This window comes from Lemur catta, chromosome 3 (genome assembly GCF_020740605.2).
Source record: "Lemur catta isolate mLemCat1 chromosome 3, mLemCat1.pri, whole genome shotgun sequence".
NCBI lineage: Eukaryota > Metazoa > Chordata > Mammalia > Primates > Lemuridae > Lemur > Lemur catta.
In genome coordinates, this window is record NC_059130.1 from 79505129 (window position 1) to 79526589 (window position 21461).

The 21461-nt window shown below is 40.6% G+C and overlaps 2 protein-coding genes across 8 annotated transcripts in view; one reads left to right on the forward strand and one right to left on the reverse strand.

Moving 5' to 3' along the window:
- PATJ (PATJ crumbs cell polarity complex component) overlaps positions 1-8145 on the reverse strand; it is a 337132-nt gene extending 328987 nt beyond the window's left edge. For all 7 annotated transcript variants that reach the window (XM_045547880.1, XM_045547882.1, XM_045547878.1 and 4 more), the window contains exon 1: positions 8026-8145. The gene's annotated coding sequence lies outside the window, so the exon portion shown is untranslated. The remainder of the gene's footprint in view (positions 1-8025) is intronic.
- A 7648-nt stretch (positions 8146-15793) lies between these two features.
- TM2D1 (TM2 domain containing 1) overlaps positions 15794-21461 on the forward strand; it is a 42589-nt gene continuing 36921 nt past the window's right edge. The window contains exons 1-2 of the mRNA XM_045547884.1: positions 15794-16266; positions 18217-18290. Coding sequence (XP_045403840.1) covers positions 16100-16266; positions 18217-18290 — 241 coding nt within the window. The 5' untranslated portion in view covers positions 15794-16099. The remainder of the gene's footprint in view (positions 16267-18216; positions 18291-21461) is intronic.

Sequence of the window (21461 nt, forward strand, 5' to 3'; positions counted from 1 at the left end):
ATTGGGCAGATCACAATTACAATGCACATAACTCCCCAGTGGGAATTTCCCAGAGCTCATTGAACCAGGTAGTTTTAAGAATCAATGAGCTATTAAGCGTGAATAAGGTCATGATTTCAGAAGTTATTCAAAAATCGAAGTCCATGACCAGCTTTAACTTTCTATTGCTTCCTTTGGAGTGTAAAGCTCAGGATGTGTCTAATTATTATTCCTTTGTCCTCAAATCTCAGCATTTATGAGCTACTGATTAAATAAAAGACACTCTCCTAGCCAAACAGCAATGGTGACTCTCCACCAGGACTCCAGATAAATAAATACATTTGCTGCCATGCAAACGCAGACGCAAGTCAGATATCCTAGCCTTGTCTTCCTACCAAATGATCAAGGCCTTTTTAAACTCCTTAGAAATGAAAATACTGTATTTTTGACTGCTGACAAAACAGTCCACCCCTGGAATTTTAGAAACAGATATATAAATTCCATAATGATCTTGACATGGGGCCATATGCCTAAGCCTAGACTATGTTTAAGTCCACCTGACACTGAACATCAAAAAAATGTTGAAGTTGAAAGACACCATGTTAAACTCTGAATCAGAACTGAAAATTGAGTCAGTTTTTCAGAATAAGTTAGTTGCCCAAATATTCATTTTCTCATTGAACTATTCAAAGTTAATGAATGCATAACAATATTCTGCCTGTAACTTGGCCACTTTTGTAGGAACAAAGTTAACCTACTTTATGGTACTGCTGCTTCTGAATTCCTGCTGGTGGCAGTTTTCTCCAATGAGCAACAAAAAAACAAATCTGGGCGATTTCCACACTTATGAACTTCTGATCATGTATCCAATCCCTACTGAGAAGACCTGGGTATTCATATTCTTCACTAATGATTAGTTTCCACCTCAAAAATTCGGTTCAATTTTCCCCACATTGCCAGACTGTGTGCCCTTAACTTCTTTCCAGAAATTACGGTCACACCGTTTTTGGAATGCCAAACTAACTTTTGGACATCCTACCCACCAATGTTCACCCTCCTTCCCTCTGGTCTTTTCCCAAAAAACTATTCATTAACCACTAAATCAACTATGTCTTCATGCCTACTATGGACAATGCAAAGCCAGTCTGTATAACATTAGATCATCTATCTTTCTAACAACATATTATCACTTCCATCTTACAAATGCAGAAAACTCCCTACAATTTAAAAACAAAGGGAGGGGTGCTATAAAAAAAGTAAAAACAGGAAGGAAACATAGATGATGCTACTAAGGGGAGTTAATTTCATGGGGTTGGGGAGGTCAGATATTAATGACTTTTTCAGCAGGTAACTACTTTAAAAGTGAGAGGAGAATATTTCAGATATTAAATAGAGGGAACATTCATCAACCTGACCCTCAGCATTCATTTAACTCATCTCCCTCTTCTACCACACTCTGTCCTGGATCTTCATTAGAAGCTCTAGAAAATAATTCCAAAGCAGACTAAGCGGAAACCCTATCCAGCACTACTATCAAAGCTAGGCCCATTAATTAGGAGCTAATGTGAAATAAAAACTGACCCGTCCCTGAAAGTCTACAGACCCTGACCTAAAAGCTATCTACCAGACCAGGCAAGGTGTGCAGAATGCCAAAGCAAGGGCAGGACTCTGGTTTGGTTTGAAGAGTTAAGACCTACATTAGAGAAGGCTCATCTCAAAAAAATTTCACTAATTTCTTTTAACCAAAACACAGCTTCCCAAATGCATGTAATCAATAGAGACAGAATTTAAATTTGAAATTCTTAAAACACACACTATCTTAGTTTATAATATTAATGCTTTACAGGTTTTTAAACTTTATATAAATCACATCATACCACATATTATTCTTTAGCAACTTGCTTTTTTAAGCTCAACTTTACATCTTTAAGATTTATTCATGATGATATACACAGGTCCTCCACAGTCATTGTAACAACTACACACATTCCACTGTAGGAATACATACTTTATTCACCCAATCTCCTGTTGATGAGAATTTAAGTCATTTCCTATTGGTTACTAATGCAAAAACAGGATTAGAACTCAATGTCTGCTTCAATAATCAACTTTTTTCCAGTTGATTCAATAACCAATTCTTGAAATATGGGAGATTCTACAGCCTTATGAGCTTTGACATCAAACAGTCCTGGGTTCTACCTCTGGGACCAGCTCTGTGTTCCTATAGCCAATTGTTTAAAACTCCCTAAACCTCAGTTTTCTCATTTGTAAAAAAAAGAGTCATAAAAATTACTTCACATTTATATGTGAAAGTACTACATAAGAAACCGTAGAGTATTTGGCCTATCACCCAGTACACATTCAACAAATGGTAGCTATTATTAACATCTCTTTTCAACCCCAAAATGATTTGAGATATTTGGGGCTTCAAAAAGCTAATTATTATTTTAGCTGAGATTTTGCTATATAATTAATCATAGTAATTTCTCTAACTCCTGGCCTCAAAGTGCTAGGATTACAGGTGTGAACCACCACACATTTCTCAGAAATATTAATAGTTATTTCCAAGAAGATTGAACAATAAAATTTTTCACCAATGCAATGAGTACAAAGGAGGGAGTTATGGAGAGGACTATAATTTGGAATTTTAAAAGTCAGTTTGTAGACCATCATGGTGGCTCATGCCTCTATTCCTAGCACTGTAGGAGGCCAAGGTGGGAGGATCACTTGAGCTCAGGAATTCGAGACCAGTCTGAGCAAGAATGAGACCCCATCTCTACTAAAAATAGAAAAAAACTAGCTGTGCATGGTGGCATGTACCTGTGGTGTCAGCTGCTCGGGAGGCTGAGGCAGGAAGATGGTTTGAGCCCAGGAGTTTAAGGCTGCAATGAGCTATGAGGTTGACACTGCACTCTAGCTGGGGTGACACAAAGAGACTTTGTCTCCAAAAAAAAGTCAGTTTATATATAGGCATGTAATTGATTCAGTAAACTAAACCCCTTTAAGGGTAAACTACTCATACTGAATCCTAACCCAATGCCATCCAACAGAAATACAATGTGGGCCACATATGTAATTTAAAATTTTCTAGCAGCTTCACAAAAGGTAAGAAGAGGTAAAATTAATTTTAATAATATAATTCACTGCCCAATATATACAAATTATCATTTTAATATGTAAGTAATATAAAAATTAATAAGATTTTTTAATTTTATTTTTTGTAGGGATGGGGTCTCACTATGTTACCCAGGCTGGTCTTGAACTCCTGGCCTCCAGTGATCTTCATCTCAGCGTCTAAAAGAGCTAGGATTACAGGCATGAGCTGCTGCATCTGGCCAATGAGATAGCTTAGATTCTTTTTTTTTTTTTTTTACACTAAATCTCTTCAAAATCTTGTGTGTCTTTCACATTCGCGGCAAATTTCAATCCCAACTAACGGCATCTCAAGTGCCCAAAGTTCATGTGTACAAATGGCTTACTGTATTGATGGCAAAGTTTTAGCCTGTATCTTTTCAGAAAGATCCCTACACTGTTTTTAGAAAGGACTTTTCTTTATCAGCTCATAAAGTCTCTATGTTTTTTATCAAAGTAACTATCAGACTGAGAACACTCACAAACTTGAGTTCTTCCCAAAAAAGGAACATAACTCCATAATTTTATCTGAATTAAACATCAGGGTGGAAGAGCAAAGAGTAGGAGAATAACGGCTTACAGTTTATAAGACACATTCTTGAACATTATCTCCTTTCAACCTCCCCAAATCTCCATCAGGTAGATCATCTACAAATAGGACCAGATTTTGGAGTACCAGAATCAAATGACTTGCCAAGGGTTATACGGTAAGTGGACCCATTTCCATGTCTCTAATCTCTATAAGCTGCATAGCTGTGCAAACATAAGAAATAAGTAGACTTTACATCTTCAGCATCCACCTATCCCACTGACTAAAAGGAAGGGTATCAACAGGCACTAAATTTCTCCACATTTGCACCAGAATCTAAAACGGAGGCTGTAAAAAAGGCATCCAAATCTATATAAGAAAAAAACATAGCAATGGTCATGCAAATATTAAGGTAAAATAGTCCTGTTTCCAAAAAAACTTACAAATTTGCTCATCAAAGGTGAGCAACATATTTTTGTTAAACTTTAGCAAAGCAAGTACATTCTGCTTGGCTATTCAGTGTAAGGATAATTATTAAATGCTGTTAAGTAAAAATGCAATTGTAAGGACTAGAAAATGCTGAGCCACAGTCTCAGAATTACAAGATGCTAAAAGTACATTTACTATGAGAAAATATATAGATTTTTCTTTTTAACTTTAAAAATGCAACTAAAAGAAAATATATCACAATGTTATTAGAGATTATCTCTCAACAGTGGGTGGGAAGGTTTCTGTGTAGTTTTAGTTTCTTTCCTGAAAATTCTCTCCAATTTTTCTACAATGAATACGTTAACTTTATAGTTATAGCAATACTAACACATGCCTTGAACTTATTAAGGTATTGTTAAACACAGATGAGAGCCTAATACAATTCCTTTTCAACTGTAAACAAAACTCCTTTTCTGATGGCAAGCCTATTTTATGTGACCCCTTATGATATTGTAAAATATATATATTGGTTTTCGTCCATGGTTCCTAGCTCATAACTCCCATAGCCCTTGTTACAGTCTTCTGTTACAATGTTGAGGTGCTTTAGGCCTCAGGAAACAAAATCTCTCTCCCGGACCTTCTCTGCCCTCCTTTCCCCTGCTCCTGCTCCTTTTTCTCCCCAAGCCAGGACTCTACTCTTTCCCTTTCTATCTTGGAGCTGGCCATCAAGAAATTCTCTGACCTACGTTTTCTGATTGTTGGTCAGAAGACCCCCATTTCAAAAAGGGTTTTGCCCATTCCCTGGAGAAAGGAATGCTGCACAGAGGCCAAAAAGAATCCGGACAGGCCTTCCTGGGTTTCCCCACTCCATTCTTCAATCATGTCTATCCAATGAAAGCTCCACAAAAGGCCCAACAGGAAGGGGTACAGAGAGCTTCTGGATAGGTGAACACAGGGAAGTTCCTGGAGAATGGTGCATCTCTTCATGTATATCCTTTGTAATATCCTTTATAATAAACCAGTACACCTAAGTGTTTCCCTAAGTTCTGTGAGCTGCTCTAACAAATTTTTTGTCGCTGTTGAGACAGAGTGTCACTTGGTGTCCCTGGGTAGAGTGCAGTGATTGTAGTCACCGCAAGCTCCAGGTCCTGGGCTGGGAGCAATTCTTCTGCCTCAGCCTCCCAGGTAGCTGGAACTACAGGCGAGCACCACAACGCCTGGCTGGGTTTTGTGGTTTTGTCTTTTTTTTTTTTGTCTGTCTCTAGAGACGGGGTCTCCCTATGCTCAGGCTGGTGTCAAGCCCCTGAGCTGCAGCGATCCTCCCGCATTGGCCTCCCAAAAGCTAGGATTACAGGCATGAGCCACCCAGCCTGCCCAGCTCGCTCTAACAAATTAACCAAACCCAAGGAGGGGGCTGTGATATCCCCAATGTACAGCCAGTCAGTCAGAAGCACAGTTTAAACAACCTGGAGCTTGACATTGGCATCAGAAGTGAGTCTCGTGGGACTGAGCCCTCAACCTGTAGGAGCTGATGCTATCTCTACCTGGAGAAACTGAATTGTAAGATACTCAGCCAACTTCCACTGCAGAACTGCTTACTCACTGGTGGGGAGAAATTCCTACACATTTGGTCACAGAAGTCTTCTGTCTTGATTGTCAATGGTGTGGGAGCAGACGAAAAGCAGTTTGTGTTTTTTCCTCTCACCCCCAATAGGATGTGAACTAGTAAGAGCAAATCTCTTCAGAACTTATTTTATAAATTCTATCTGTAAGTACCTTCCACTTTCATATTTACTCTTTGTCAAAGTTGCAGATACCAGGATGAAATCACTTTTTATCAGACCCAAACTAGAGCTGGGAGAGCACAAAAGCGGAAGGCTGATGCTTGCATGTCTGAGATAAAAATTGTCTCAAAGACACTCTAAAATAACCCCACAAAAAATTCCTTAGGACTGTGGCAATTCAGGTAAGATGCTCTGGAAAAAACATCTGCCCCATAATGGCATCTCCACCAATGAACTAAGGCTAACTCTGGCTTTGAATCTCCAAAACCAATGAACTGTTTTCAAGCAGCTTAAATGAACTTCTCCTTTTGGCAATAAAAGCTATCCTTTATCCTCCCCTCTTCAGATGCATATTTGGTTTGCCATAGCTGTGCATCTTGGGTTATAATCCTCATTTCTCATTCCCAAATAAATTTAACATATTTGGAGATATTTTTTGGATTTTTTTGGCTAACTTTTTTTTTTTGTTTGGAGACAGGGTCTCGCTCTGTCACCCAGGTTAGAGTGCAGTGGCACAAACACAGCTCACTTTAACTTTGAACTCTTGGGCTTTAGTGATGCTCCTGCCTCAGTCTCCCCAGAGCTGGTACTACAAGCATGTATCACCACACCTGGCTACTTTTTAAATTTTTTGTAGAGATGGGGGTCTTGCTCTGTTGCCCAGACTGGTCTCAAACTTCAGCTTCAAGCAATCCTCCTGCCTCAGCCTCCCAAAGTGCTGGGATTACAGGCATGAGCCACCACACCCGGCCCGGTTAACATCTTAAACACTGTGAGGGGCCTGGATACAAAGTCTCTATCTCACCTAACATTTTCTAATGCTGCAAAATGAACAGATTTGAGTTTTTACCCTCACTTTTCCCCAGCTTTCCTCTAAAACAGATGTACGCAAGCCTCCTTGTTAAGGAGTAGTGCAGCTATAGACCAAGCTGTATATGTTTGGAAAGGGAGACAAAACAATAGCTGGCATCCATAGTAGCTTCTCCAGGTGAGTGGTGGAGAGGTGTGTAGGACTCTACTTGCCAGCTACACACACACAAAAATAAAATAGATGTGTGCACAAGGATTGGCAGCTAATAGGAGCTTAGCTACCCTACAATGTGGTATTGTCATCCTTGGCGGAACTGAGATTTTTCTTCCAGATCTCCAGAAGTCTTCTCCACTCACTTAAAAAACACTTATTAAGCACCTACGAATGATCTGGCCATAAATGCAGTAGAGAAACAACCTAGAGAAATAAGGCCCTGAAAGGAGCACCCTCTCAATCTTGGAGACAAACCAGGAAACAACAAATTGGAATCTAAAGTTGTAAGAGCCACCTGGAGACAAAGTGCCCAGTAAACACCCCAAGGGAAGATTAATTTGGCCTGCAAGGTGTGCTGCAGGGCTGGGTCACTTTTTGGAGGGTGGGAATTGATATGGAAATGCCTTCCTGAGTTTGATTTAAAACAGGAATCCAGGAATTTTCCCAGAGGCTGGAGGCCAGCGCACTTTCCGCCTGGTGCTCCCGAACTACTTAGTGAGGCTGGCAGAGCCCAGGCTGACCGCGGGCTTGGGAACCTCGGCTACGTGACGACCAGGCGCCACTACCCAGTCGGGCCCAAGTCACCCCCTCGGGCCGGGTCTGGGCACCCGCTCCTTCTCGGGCTCTCAAGGCTGGGCACCACCTGTTCACTCGCTCCACGGTCACCGGCGGAGGGAAGGACTCTGCACAGCTACGGGGGCGAAGTGTGGGCACCGATCTGGGCGCAAAATCTGATCTGTGCAACTACCAAACACCGGCGGGCCGAGATTTGAGGCCGGGAAGGCCTGCCGAGGCTGGGCGGCTCCCCTGCCAGCGGCCTCCGGCGAGCCCTGCGCGGCGGGGCGGGGACCACGGTGGGGTCACCCGGGCCAGACGCAGGAGGACGGCGCCCCCGCCCCGCCTCCGAGGCCAGCGCGAGCGCACGCCAGGGGCGGCCCATCCCCTCGGTGGCCCCGGCGAGTGCCCAGCGGCGCCCTGCGCACCGGGCCCCGCTCCCTCCGGGCCGGCAGGCGGGCGGAGCGCGCGCGGGGCTAGGGAAGGCAGGCTGGGCGGCCGGCGAGGGAGCTGCTCCCTGCGGCCCTGAGGCGCGGGGACCCCCCTCCCCCGGGGCCAGCGCGCACCCGGACAGCCGGGACCCCACGCTTTACCTGGTCCGGTGGAGGCTGAGTGGGAGCCCGGGGCGGGCGGGCTCGGCGTCGGCCCTCCCTCACCTGGGCGGAAGTGAGAGGCCCAGGGTGACCGCGCCTCACCTGGCAGGCCCTCCCCTCGCCCCGACCCTCCCCGCCCGGGGCGGGGCTCCATGGTGGCGCGGGTGGCGCGGGTGGGGCGGGCCAGGGAGCCGGGCCCGAGGGAGGCGGGCTCCAGGGCGGGAGGCCGGTTGACCTCACTACTTTGTGCAGGTGAATTTCGACCGGTTGAGGGATGCTTAAAGAGGCTGGGAAAGGTGGGCTGTGAGAGGCCCGCTGGGCAGATGAAACGCCGCGTGCTGGGGGCAGCCGGCACGAACCCGGTGGGAGATCCGGCCCCACAGGTGTGGTTGGAGGGCTGGGTGGAGAGCGAGGGCCAAGATCGAGGAAATCGAAGGAGGATATTGATTAAAGCATTGGTCAAATCTGCTTAGCCCTTGTCCTTTCGCCCCGTTCCTTTCGCGTTCTCTCATCCCTCCTTTGTGTTTTCTGTGTCCAGTGACGCAACATAAAATATTCATGGAAGTGTAACTGTCAGAGTCATTATTTTCTTCTCATTTAGTTGAGGGAAGAAACTAATCTAGCAGTATTTGCCTTCTGTATTCCTGGTGCTAGTTTATGCATTATCTCATTTTCTCTGGGAAGAAACTGATGAAGAAACCGGGCACCGTGTAGGTTAACTGGCCCAAAGTTTGCGACCCAGACGGGGTCTTTTGACTTAACTACAGTGTTGATTTCCCTATACATTTTAAAATTTTCATTCTTGATGTCACAGGTTGACTTGGAGAAAAATATGCCACAGTGGCATTCATCCACTCTCTTTAATTTAGAACTTTGATGATAGGCGTTTTACTTTGTCTAATACAGTCTACACATTAAAGGTAAGAGAATCAATCTTTGGATATCTTATTCATTGAATAAATGAAGTATTTGTTAAACACTGTGAATGACTCTGGGGAGATGTGTAAAATGGTATCCTTGTCCTCACAAGATGAGGAATATATACAAAACAACTCCAACATAAAGACTTTTGTTGTAGGATCATGCACTTGGCACTTTATAGTTTCTTTGCTTGTCTTAAAGAAAATATCACTCGTTAGGCCCGGTAAGTAGATACACATTATCAGCACGGTCCCTGCATTTTAGAAACTAAGAAACTCTTCAGGGAAATCATTTTACATAATACAATAACTTAAATTAGCAAATAGAATGAAACCAGACCTTCAGAAAATAGAGACCCATTACACTTGTTGAAAGCATTGTTAAGACTTAAAACAGGTCTTAACAGTATTTGGGATTTACTTAGGTAAAATGGAGAAGGTAATGCTTCCCAAGTCAGCAGGACAGCAAAAAGAAAAGTGTAGAGCAATTATGTCAAAACATCACCTTGCAAACATTGCGTCTGTCTGTTTTTACTGTATCTATTTTTTTTTTTTTTTTTTAGAGATAGGGTCTTGCTCTGTGGTCCAGGCTGGAGTAGTGCAGTGGCACAATCATAGCTTGCTACAGCCTTGAACTCCTAGGGTCAAGAGATCCTCCTGCCTCAGCCTTTCGAGTAGCTAGGACTATAGGCTCACGCCACCACACCCAATTAATTTTTTAAATTTTTTGTAGACACAGGGTCTTGCTATGTTGCCGAGGCTCATCTCCAACACTTAGCCTCTAGCAATCTTCCCACCTTGGCTTCCCAAAGTGCTGGGATTACAGTACCGGCATGAACCATCCTGCCTAGCCTCTTCTTACTTTAACATTTGATGATGTTATGAACATATTCCCCCTTTTTCGAAAAATTATTTAACTTTGAATTGACCATGAAACCAAGTCCAAACTCCTTTTCTCGGTATTCAAGGCCCTCCAGATTCTCCCCTCTGTGCAGACTCTTCAACCTAATCTTGCACTTCACCAGGACCTTACTCTGGGCAGACTTTATCTACTCGAAGTCCATGCAATCACCATACAATGGCTTTTCTGTAATTCATTCTCTTCCCCCTGCCTGGAATATTCTGTAAGCCCTACCATTCCTCCAGTGCTAGATTCAAGTCTCACCTCTTACGAAAAGCTGCCTCCCTGACTACCCCAGCAAACATCTATCTCTACCATGTTTAAGCTCATTTTCTCACATTTTTGTGTTAATTTAATGTGAACTTTCCTGTGACTCTTACTTGGAATTAAGAAAAAAAAATTTTTGTTGGGTACTGTGGCACACCTATAGTTAAGGATGGCTTGAGCCCTGGAGTTTGAGCCCAGCCTGGGCAACACAGCCACATCTTGTGTCTTAAAAAAATATATATATATATATGTATTTATTCAATACATTTTTTTAAGGAGCTTTCTCTGTGCCAGAAAATGTTTACCTCTGAGAATCTTCAAGAGTGTCTTATTCACGGAATGAAGATGGATTTTTAAGAGCACAAGCTCTTGTCAACCTAAAATAACAGAGATTGTCCAAAGATAATGAACTTATTTGGGAATAAGTGGAAGCATTGCAATGCAGAATGTGCATTCCATGGCAACCATAGGTGCATTCAGGGAGGCTGAGGTAAGGGGAAGCTTTTAAAGGCAAAAGGAGGAGTACAGGTAAGTTGTTTTGAAACAAGGAGAACATCAGTTACAGGGCTTACCTCAGGAGTTGATGCCAGTTCATTAGCTGAGCCAGTATATCAGGCAAGTGTTCTTGTATATCAGGCCAGCTGTCCTTGTGACTCTGTAGCAAGCTGCAGTTTGGAAAGTCCCTGGCAAAAGTTCTTGTTACAGGCACATGTGGGTAAGAGCCCTTCACAGAGTCTTTGTAGTAGTTCTTATCCTAGATATGTATATGCATAAGGATCTTCCCTTCTTAGTCTCCTGACTCTATTTTGTTTGGTTTTGACACAAATGACTCTTGATATTGACAACTTGAACACCCTAAAGCCAGATCTGAGCTTCAATCCTGACTCTACCATTTCCTAAAATTTGTGACCTTGGCAAGTTACTTAACCCTTCTAATTCTCATTAGGCAAACTGCGGTAACAGTGCTCACTTCATATGGTAGTTTTGAAGGTTAAGTGAAAAAAATACATGTTTTGCACATATGTGGCACATAGGAAGTACCCAATAAGTGAAGCAGCATAGATGGGAATGATTATGGTAGAGACTGGTGACAGCAAGAAGAAAGCTAAGCATAGTGGTAAATAAAATTGAGACCATGCCAGATGATAGAGGACCTGAAAATACCACAAAGAACTTTAGGTTATAAGAGTTTACCTTTTGGCTGGGCACAGTGGCTCACGCCTGCAATCCTAGCACTCTGGGAGTCCGAGGCAGGAGGATCCGTTGAGCTCAGGAGTTTGAGACCAGCCTGAGCAAGAGCGAGACCCTGTCTCTACAACAAAAAAAAAAAACAGAAAAATTAGCCAGGTGTGGTGGCATGCACCTGTAGTCCTAGCTACTCGGGAAGCTGAGGCAGGAGGATTGCTTGAGCCCAGGAGTTTGAGGTTGTATCATGAGCTATGATGATGCCACTGGACTCTTAGGCAGGTGGACAGAGTGAGACTCTGCCTCCACAAAAAAAATAAAAGAGTCTATCTTTTATCTCTGAGAAGTTAAAGAACTACAAAAAGTTTTTGAATAGTGTGTAGGTTTTTTTTTTTAAGTGAAGGATTAATCTGGAAGCAGTGTACAGAAATGGATTGACAAAGTTGGGGAGAAAGCTTGGAATAAAATAGAGGAACTATGAGGTCACTACATAGCAAGGTACACAGGAAATGAGGAATACTTGAAATAGGGTGCAAATGTAGGATTAAATAAAAGAAGGAACACTTAAAAATATCAGTTCTTTACTGATTAGATTAAAGGTATTAAAGGAGAACAAGGAGAAAAATGAAGGGTAAAAATGATTCTAAGTTTTGAACCTGATAAAAGCAATATTGGTAGTGAAATTGAGATAAGCCAATTTATTTTGTTTTGTTTTGGGAGAAGCAGGACTCTGATAAGTCAGTTTTAGATCCTCCATTTGACATTTAAAATGAAATGTACTTGGCATCTAAAGATAGGCCTCATTAAGTGCTGAATCAAACTTAATTTAATTAGATTAGTGCACCAAAGGGAGGACACGATCAGAAATACTTGAGAGTTAACAACATGAATACAGGCAAATTCCAAATGTTGTACAGAGGGTATAATAAAGATCTAGCAGAGCCCTAATACTATGAATTTATCACCAAAGAAAAATACTGCCCATCATAATCAAATAAGAAAGGAAGGTTTGAGAGAAACAATGTTTTATTTCTTAATGTTTCTGTCCTAACTGGGGAAACAAGAATTAAGTTAGTTTCCTTAGAAAGTTTTGCTATGGGGCAGAACTATCTGTTAAAGTAATTAGGTGTATGTGAAAATCTTAGGAATGAAAAGATCCAATGTATGGAGCCCTTGAATCCCAGAGGAAGCTATGCTTCAGGCTTCGATGGTAATCCTCTTCCTAATATTTCCACACAACAATTTCCACCTTGGGTTGTACTAGTCATATCCTTTCTTTCTATAGAATTTTTATGTGACAAATTTGGCATTGAAAACATTGAGATATAAGTTCTTACTAAATTTAGACAATGTAGTAATCATGTCATTAGAGACTGTCTTTAAAAAGAGTGTGATGTATTTTACAGAGCCATGAGAAAATAGATTAAGGGGCAGTAAGAAGAGAAAGTGAATTTTTAACCCATTGTCAGTTCAAGGGTCAAAAGTTTTGTATTGCTTGTTTCCTTTCATGAGGAAACAAACATTTTTATTCTTTTTAGTTTGTATATTGTAGGAGAGTATAAAGACTGGAACCACAAAAATAGATTTTGTAATGATATTAAGAGCAAAGGGTAAGCATTTTCAAATAGTTAATTGTCAGAATCTATGTGGATTTCCAGCTATTCTATTTACAGTAAAAAAAATTTTTTTTAATTCACAATCAATGTGGAAAATTATGAAAATACAAAGATCAGCAATATTCTTATGGTCAGCAGGAAAATATCTAATTTTGTAACTAGAAAGTTACAACTTTTAACTGTCTGATTTTCTTAAGATTGTATTTTTTTTTATTTCAGCATATTATGGGGATACAAAAGTTTAGGTTATGTATATTGCCTTCCTCCTCACCCCAGTAAGAGCTTCAAGCATGTCCATTCCCTAGAAGGTGAGCGTCACACTCATTATGTATGTATACGCCCATCCCCTCCCCCCCACATCAGCCCGACACCCGATGAATGTTATTCCTAAATGTGCTCTTAGGTGATGATCAGTGAAACCAATTTGATGGTGAGTACATGTGGTGCTTATTTTTCCATTCTTGGGATGCTTCACTTAGTAGAATGGGCTCCAGCTCTATCTAGGAAAATATAAGAGGTGCTATATCACCATTGTTTATTATAGCTGAGTAGTACTCCATGGTATATATATACCACATTTTATTAATCCACTCATGTATTGATGGGCACTTTGGTTGTTTCCACATTAAGATTGTATTTTAAAAATCAAACCAGAACAATCTGAAAGTAAAAATGGTAGTCAAAATGCAAAGTTAATATTTTTTATTACCAGGTCATATGTGTAACAGACATTCTGATCCTTACCCTTGGATTTGTTAAGCGAAAATTATGGGAGGCCATTGCTTTAAACTGAGCTACTGCACCAGGCCCCAACAGACCAGACCAAACTGAAGGGAGTCACTCATGCTAAATGCCACATCAACTAAAATTTTAAGGAAGCAGATAGATCCCAAAACAGACCAGCTTTTCCTGACTATAGAAGATTCCAGTCTACTTGAGTCAGTATAAGGAAGTCCCCTCTGCTTACAGAAAAGTAACCTGAAGTAACCTAATATTAACCAATCACTTATTTTTCTATTGTTTCCTTGTTCCCACCTTATAAAACCACTGTTCTAGTGCCCAGTGGGAACTTTCATTCTAGTGTATAGAATGCAGGCTGCCCAGATTCTTGAATTGTGACTAAAAGCCAATTAGATCTATAACTAAAATTGCAGTAATTTTCTTTTGACAGATTTTTACCTTATCCTTGACTCCTAACCCTTTCCTAAATTTCATCTCAGGATTAGGCTGAGGGATGGTGTTGAGCTGTATATTGTATATTTTACTGGGTTTTTTTTGTTTTGTTTTGTTTTGTTTTGTTTTTTTGAGACAGAGTCTTGCTCTGTTGCCCGGGCTAGAGTGAGTGCTGTGGCGTCAGCCTAGCTCACAGCAACCTCAAACTCCTGGGCTTAAGCAATCCTACTGCCTCAGCCTCCCGAGTGGCTGGGACTACAGGCATGCGCCACCATGCCTGGCTAATTTTTTCTATATATATTTTTAGTTGTCCATATAATTTCTTTCTATTTTTAGAAGACGGGGGTCTTACTCTTGCTTAGGCTGGTCTCAAACTCCTGACCTCGAGCGATCCACCAGCCTCAGCCTCCCAGAGTGCTAGAATTAAAGGCGTGAGCCACCCTCGCGCCCGGCCTTTACTGGGGTTTTGTTTTTTGTTTTTTAACTTAAAGTTTAATGGTTAGTTTTCTGGACTACATTTTTAGGTAGTCATGTATCCTATGAAGATACGTCTCTGCTGATTCAGTTTGGCCTGGATTTTTAATTATTCTCATGCTAGTGACAAAATACGGTGTTTCAAGTACTGTTTTGGGAGAATATCTTGATCAAAACCCTTGTCCTACTCTAGTAGCTAGTATGTGCTTCTATTACAACAATTATCAAATAGTATGTTAATTGTCTTTTCTCCTACCAAACATAAAGTGCTTAATTGCTAGTTCTTGTCTTTCCACTTTTTGAGTCTAAGATTTGGCCTCACGCTGGGTATGTAGTAAATGCTTAAGAAATATTTTTTGGAGGGAGAGAGGGAGGAAAAGAGAGAGAAAAGAAAAAAAGGAAGGAAAAAAATGAAAGAGGAGGAAGTCCATTTAAAATAAGAAGTTTAACTTGAACTAGTAAATTTTTTTTTTAATTACAAAGTATTAAGTAGGTACAAATGTTTTTGGTTTACAAGAATCGCTTTTGTAATGCTTGAGTCAGGGTGTAAATGTGCTCATCACCCAGATAGTGTTCACTGTACCTGTTAGGTAGGTTTTCACCCATCCCCTCCTTCCTCTCCCCCCTGAACTAGTAAATTTCAAATTATCATTTAAATCTGATTTAAAGCATAAATATTATGCATAAATGTTTTAAGTTAAGTTAAAAATAGCAGGGCGCCTTGGCTCATGACTGTAATCCTAGCACTTTGGGAGGCCAAAGTGGGAGGATTGCTTGAGCCCAAGAATTGGAAACCAGCCTGAGCAAGAGAAAGACCCCATCTCTACAAAAAATAGAAACATATTGAGACCTCTTTCAAAAATAAACACATAACAATTATTTCTTGAAAGAATCTTATTTTTAAAAAGGTGTGATATCTCTCTATGGGATACAGAGTTCTTAAGTTCTTTTCGTGGGAGCCTTCCACAAATCCTCTAAGGTAACATGGAGACTTTCTATCATAATTAGTAAGAGCACAGATTCTGAAATCCGGCAAACATCGATTTTACTCCAACTGAGTCACTCAGTAACTAAGTGCTTTCAGCGTCTTAGAGCCTCGTCCTTATCCGTAAACCCCACTTCCATCAGGACGAACAGAAATGATGCACGGAAAGCCTTTATCCCAATGCCGGGAGGCGCTGGCACTTCTGGAGGACCGAAAAGCTGCAGCCCAGTTAGCGCGGCAGTGAGGGGCTGGTGGAGGCAGCTGATTCCCTAACACAGTCCTTTCCTTCTTCCAGCACTCAGAGACCAGCCTTAGCTCCTTCCAAGAGTTCGTGGGGAAATTCGCCCCGGCCGAGAGACCGGGAACGTGGATTTTTTAAAAACGTCTCCCAGGTGATTCCACAGGCTCTCAAGGAAGAAAACGAGCCAGGTGACCAAACTGGCCTCTATCCGCAGCGTGGTCCCTTTAAGAGCCTCCCTCCCTGCGCCCTTCTCCCGCCCGCGACTAGGAGGAGGCGGAACCGGAAGTTGTGGGGGACGCGCCGGTCTCCAACATGGCGGCCGCCTGGCCCTCCGGGCTGGCTGCACCGGGGGCCGTGGCTGCCCCGTTCCTTGGTGTCCTGTGGCTCATCTCAGGCACCACGGGACCTTGGGGGGCTGCCGCCACAGCCGCCGCCGGGGGCGAGGAGTTGCTTAAGTGCGAGGACCTCAAAGTGGGACAATATCCTCTGTGGGGAGCATTCCCCCGTGGAGGCGAGGTAGAGTTGGGGTCGCAAGTGGGTCCCGGCCCTCAGGAAGGGCTAGGGCGGTGCTAAAGGAAACGATGACCTGTGACCTTTGGTGGCTGAGGGGCCGTTGGAGGTGAAGAGAGGTGCGGGGATGGTAGGGATAGAGGCCACGCTTTGTGATTGCCTTAGGATTTTACTAGTCGTTGGCACTCCGTCTTCTGATCCACCTATTTTTTTTTCTTTTCCCAATGTGCTTATCTATTCAATAAACATTTAGATCCTCAACTATGCCAGGCCCTGTTCTAGGTACTAGTAATACACAGATTGACAGACTCTACCCTGGAAAAATTTGCTGATTTGGGAGGAGACACATAAGTAATAAATAGCAATATAGCCAAGGTGTGTTGCCTGTTTATCATTAACTTTAAATATATTACCTTGTCATCCTCAAACTCAGTGAGATGCTATCCTGGGGGGAGGAATTCCTGCTGCACTTTGTAACCTTGAGCAAATTACTAGAACTCTTTTCTCTGGAATAAAAATCTGGATACCAGTGCCACCAACTTAAAGCTCTGTTGCCATATTTAAGTAAATATAGGTAAAACGCTTAGAACAGTGCCTGGCATAGTAGGGACTGTATGTGTTAGCTCTTTATTTATGGATGAGAAAACTGAGGCTGAAGGGTTAAGTGGATCTCATAACGCAGCTTTGTGATAAAGGAACAAGCTAAAATATGAGTTACATTCAAACTAAAATAGCTACTTTTGCACAAAATTTGATACTGTTTTATAAACATTGTAGGACAGGGAAAAAAAAAAAACAAAAAACTAATACCAGAAGCCAGAGGTGTAAGAAAGAGTCTATGAGAGAAAATCTGTAAAATTAAGAAAATTCTGTAGTATTTTTAGGTGAGTTGAGGAGATAAAGCCATTATTAGATTTTTACAGAATTGCTCTAACTTGCTGAATGTCATTGTGCTTGAAGTTTGAGAATCACTGACCTAGTAAGTTGAGTCCTTTTCTTGGCAAAAATTTCAGGGTGATTCTAAGAAAATAATTGGGCAGTATGAAGAGTTGAACCCTAGAGAGAAGCAACTGAGTATATAGGACTATAAGGTGATGACAACTGGAAAATGTCTGTTACTCCTGCCATAAAGATAGGGTTTCCAAAAAGTGACTCAAAAACCTTATACAGGGGTCTGGCAATCTCCAGAGACATCTTATAAATACCATGCCTACCCCATTTTAGTGTCAACAGTAAGATTTAGCAGACAGAAATCCCCCCATCAAGCGTTTTGAACGTCTTTTAGAGGAGGATTATTATATCTGTTTTCAAAAACTTAAATTCCTGTTGGGTGACCACACAGAAAACAACCATATTCCCTGCACTCTGTTGGAAAGTGTTCTGAAGGCTTGCAATCAGGAAAGTTGAATTTACTACCTGTCATTTATATGACTTTGGATAAGCCACTCAAAGTTTGAGCCTCAGTTTGTGCTTCTGTAATGTGGGGATAATGGGATCTACCTCACAATGTTGTTTGTGTTACATGAAATTATGTATATGATAATGCTAGGGGCCCCATAAATTAATTCAGTTCAGATCTCTGGAAGCTGATTTGTTTTTAACCTGAAGCCCTCTTGAAATAATTTGGTAAAGATTTTTATTTTGATTCTTGCTTTGAGTTTATACCCTGATGTTCTTTAAGTATGGCATCCTCTGCTAGAGCTTTTAATATGTGTTAATATACTTTTTTTATAATAAGTTAATGTTCAAGTATTATTTAGCAACACCAGAAGTATATTTGTACTTAGGCTTGACTTGGACAAACTAGCAGCCTCTCTTTATATATTAATATTATTGTGAGTGTATAATATGAGATATTAAAGACATGATAATGTTTTGTGTTGGAATGTAGTCCATATTTCCTTAACTTTTTTTTTTACATATATCTGTAAAGATCCCAAAATAAATGATGCTACGCAAGAGCCAGTTAACTGTACAAACTACACAGCTCACGGTAAGACTTCTAGCAACATGTCTTCAAACATAATTTTTAAAACATTATTTCATAGATCAATGTATGATCACTAAAAGTAATTAATAAATGTGTTTTTTTTCTTGTGACATTATTGTTCAGTTTGCAGAACAACTTATATAAAATTGGAGAACTGGCTAGGGGTTATCAATATTTCATTTTAAAAAGTCTTAACTCTAAATTATATAAACTCGGAAGTTTTATATATATATATATTTTTAAACATTTGGAATTAGTTTATATAGCTTTCTTGATGCCTTTTATTTTCCAAGCTATGTTATATATTAATAATACAAAGGCACTTTTGTTAAGTTTTTTAATTACTAAAAAAACCTTGAAATGATACTGTTTGTCCAATAACATACAGTGAGGAGCTATCTCACCCTGATTATATACTTGTAATTATACTTAGGTACATCCTAAGTATGAAAACAGTATGGTAAGGATTTTAAGTATGCATCAGTATTTTCTTAGAGAGGTGTTTTAATAATGAATAACACCCTCAGCCTTTTGGGGAGCTTCTATTCTAAAATAGCATAATGCCACATTAAAATTAATATTTTAGGCCAGGCGTGGAGGCTTACGCCTGTAATCCTCACACTCCGGGAGGCTGAGGCTGGAGGATTGCTTGAGTTCAGGAATTCAAGACCATCCTGAGCAAGAGCCAGACCCTGTCTCTACTAAAAATAGAATAATTAGCTGGGCATCCTGGCGCATGCCTGTACTTCCAGCTATTTGGGAGGCTGAGGCAAGAGGGTCGCTTGAGCCCATGAGTTTGAGGTTGCAGTGAGCTATGATAACGCCACTGCACTCCACCCAGGGTAACAGAGTGAAACTCTGTCTAAAAAAAACAAAAAACAAAAGAACATTAATAAGTTGCCCTCTGTTTAGTATTTTCTTCTAAAGGAGTACATGTTACGGTGAAAGGCCGATAGGAGTATGTTGGAGCTATTTAGCATTCTTTTTTTTCTTTTTAATTGACACATAATTGTACATCTTTATGGGGTACAGTGTGATGTTTTGCTACATGTATATGTTGTGTAATAATCAAATCAGGATATTTAGTATAACCATCACCTCATATATTTATCATTTCTTTGTGGTGAGAATATTCAAAATTCTTTCTTCTAGCCACTTTGAAATATGCATTAAATAGTACAGTATTGTTAACCATAGTCACACTACTGTGCTATAGAACTGCAGTCCGCAACTCCCGGACCTCGGATCCATATTGGTCTGTGGCCTGTTAGGAAGCAGGAGGTGAGCGATAGGCGAGTGAGCGAAGCTTCATCTGTGTTTACAGCCACTCCCCATTGCTCACATCACTGCCCGTGCTCCGCCTCCTGTTAGATCAGCAGCAGCATTAGATTCTGCATGATGGTGAGTTTTAGAATTATTTCATTATATATTACAATGTAATAATAATAGAAATAAAGTGCACAATAAATGTAATGCATTTGACTATCTCACAGTTCTGGAGGCAAATTCTGGATTTCAGGTTCTGGAGGCACAGGTCTGGGTTTCAAGTCTGAAATCAAGGTGTCAAGAATGCCTTGTTCCCTCTCAGATTCTGAGTGGAATCCTTCCAAACTTCTGGTGGTAGCCATCAATCCTTGGCCTTCCTTGGCTTACAGCTGCATTAGTCTACTCTGCCTTCATCTTGACATGACATTCTCTTTATGCATGTCCAATTTCTCCTTTTTATAAGGACACCTTATATATTGGATTATGGCCCACCCTAATGGTGTCATCGTGGTTAAATCTGCTAAGAACTTACTTCCAAATAAGGTCACATTCTGAGGTACTGAGGGTTAGGACTTCAACATATATTTTGAGGGTGAGGGGACAAAATTCAGCCTATAACTGATGTCTCTAAAGGAACTGATTTCTAGATCCTCAGTTTTTATATGTGTATTCTTTCCCAAAATTGATGTAAAATTCTGAATTTTAAAGAAGAGCTTTTTCATATGTATTCTCCATTGGATCATGATGGTTATCATACTGCTGTGGTTTTTAGATTCCATTTTTAAGAGTACTATAACATTTTAATTTAATGATAGTATTAAATATGCTGGAAATTACTTTTTTGCAACCATTTAAATTCATTATGAAAAATTTTAGATGTCAATTTAAATGTGTGAGGGAGCACATAGTTTTAAAAAAATTATTTAGGAAGTGGTGAGCAAAATTTTTTGAAGACCACTGATCTAGGGCAGATTTTCTCAACCTTGGTGCTATTGATGTGTTGGACTGGATAATTCATTGTTGAGGGGAGGCTGTTTTGTGCATTGTAGGATGTTTAGTAGTATCCCTGGTCTCTACCTGCTGATGCCACTAGCAGCCCACCAGTGGTGACAACCAAAAATGTCTCCAGACATTGCCAAATGTCCCCTGGGGCGCGAAATTGCCCCAGTTAAGAATTACTAATCTATTGTCAGGCCATGGTTGCTGAGCAGGAAAGAAGAATTCCTCATCTAGAACATATTGATCCTCTTTTAGTCAGTAACATAGAATTTATATTAGCATTTCAGACATTTGCTGCTAACCTCAATTTTGAGCTGTCTACTAAATAACTCTTGTTGAAAGCATGATCTAAGATGAAAGATTTTCAAGAGATATAATCTGAGGGACATGATATCAATTCATTCACAAAGGTCAATAAATTTTATCCCTGTATCAAGGCAGGTGGCCAAATAGCTACGTATCAATTGTCTGTTAATTTTTGCCCCATCTTTTTGTAGGCCTTAACATCATGTCCTTCCTTATATCTAACGTTAGTATAAGAAATGGCTATGTGGAAAACCTCTGTTGTTCATAAAAGTTCTTATTGAGGGTCTTCTCTATTATATTCTTTGTCCTTTTTGTTATGAACCAAGCCAAGTTCCTATAACAGTTTAGAGGTGAATTGGTATGCTTTCTTTTAATTGTATCACCATAGCTATGTAAAGCTTTTTGTCTTAACTACTAGGAATCTCTGAGTCAAATTTGTGGTTTAATGATGGTGTCTTCCCTTAGCCTAGTTTTTGGCTTTGATTATTTCTTTACTATCTCCCTTCCCTTTATTTTATTTAAATGGTTCTCAGTTGTATGGAATCTATGTCTTTTATTATAAGTATCACCTTGTTTTAGAAATTTAAATGCTTTACGTATATA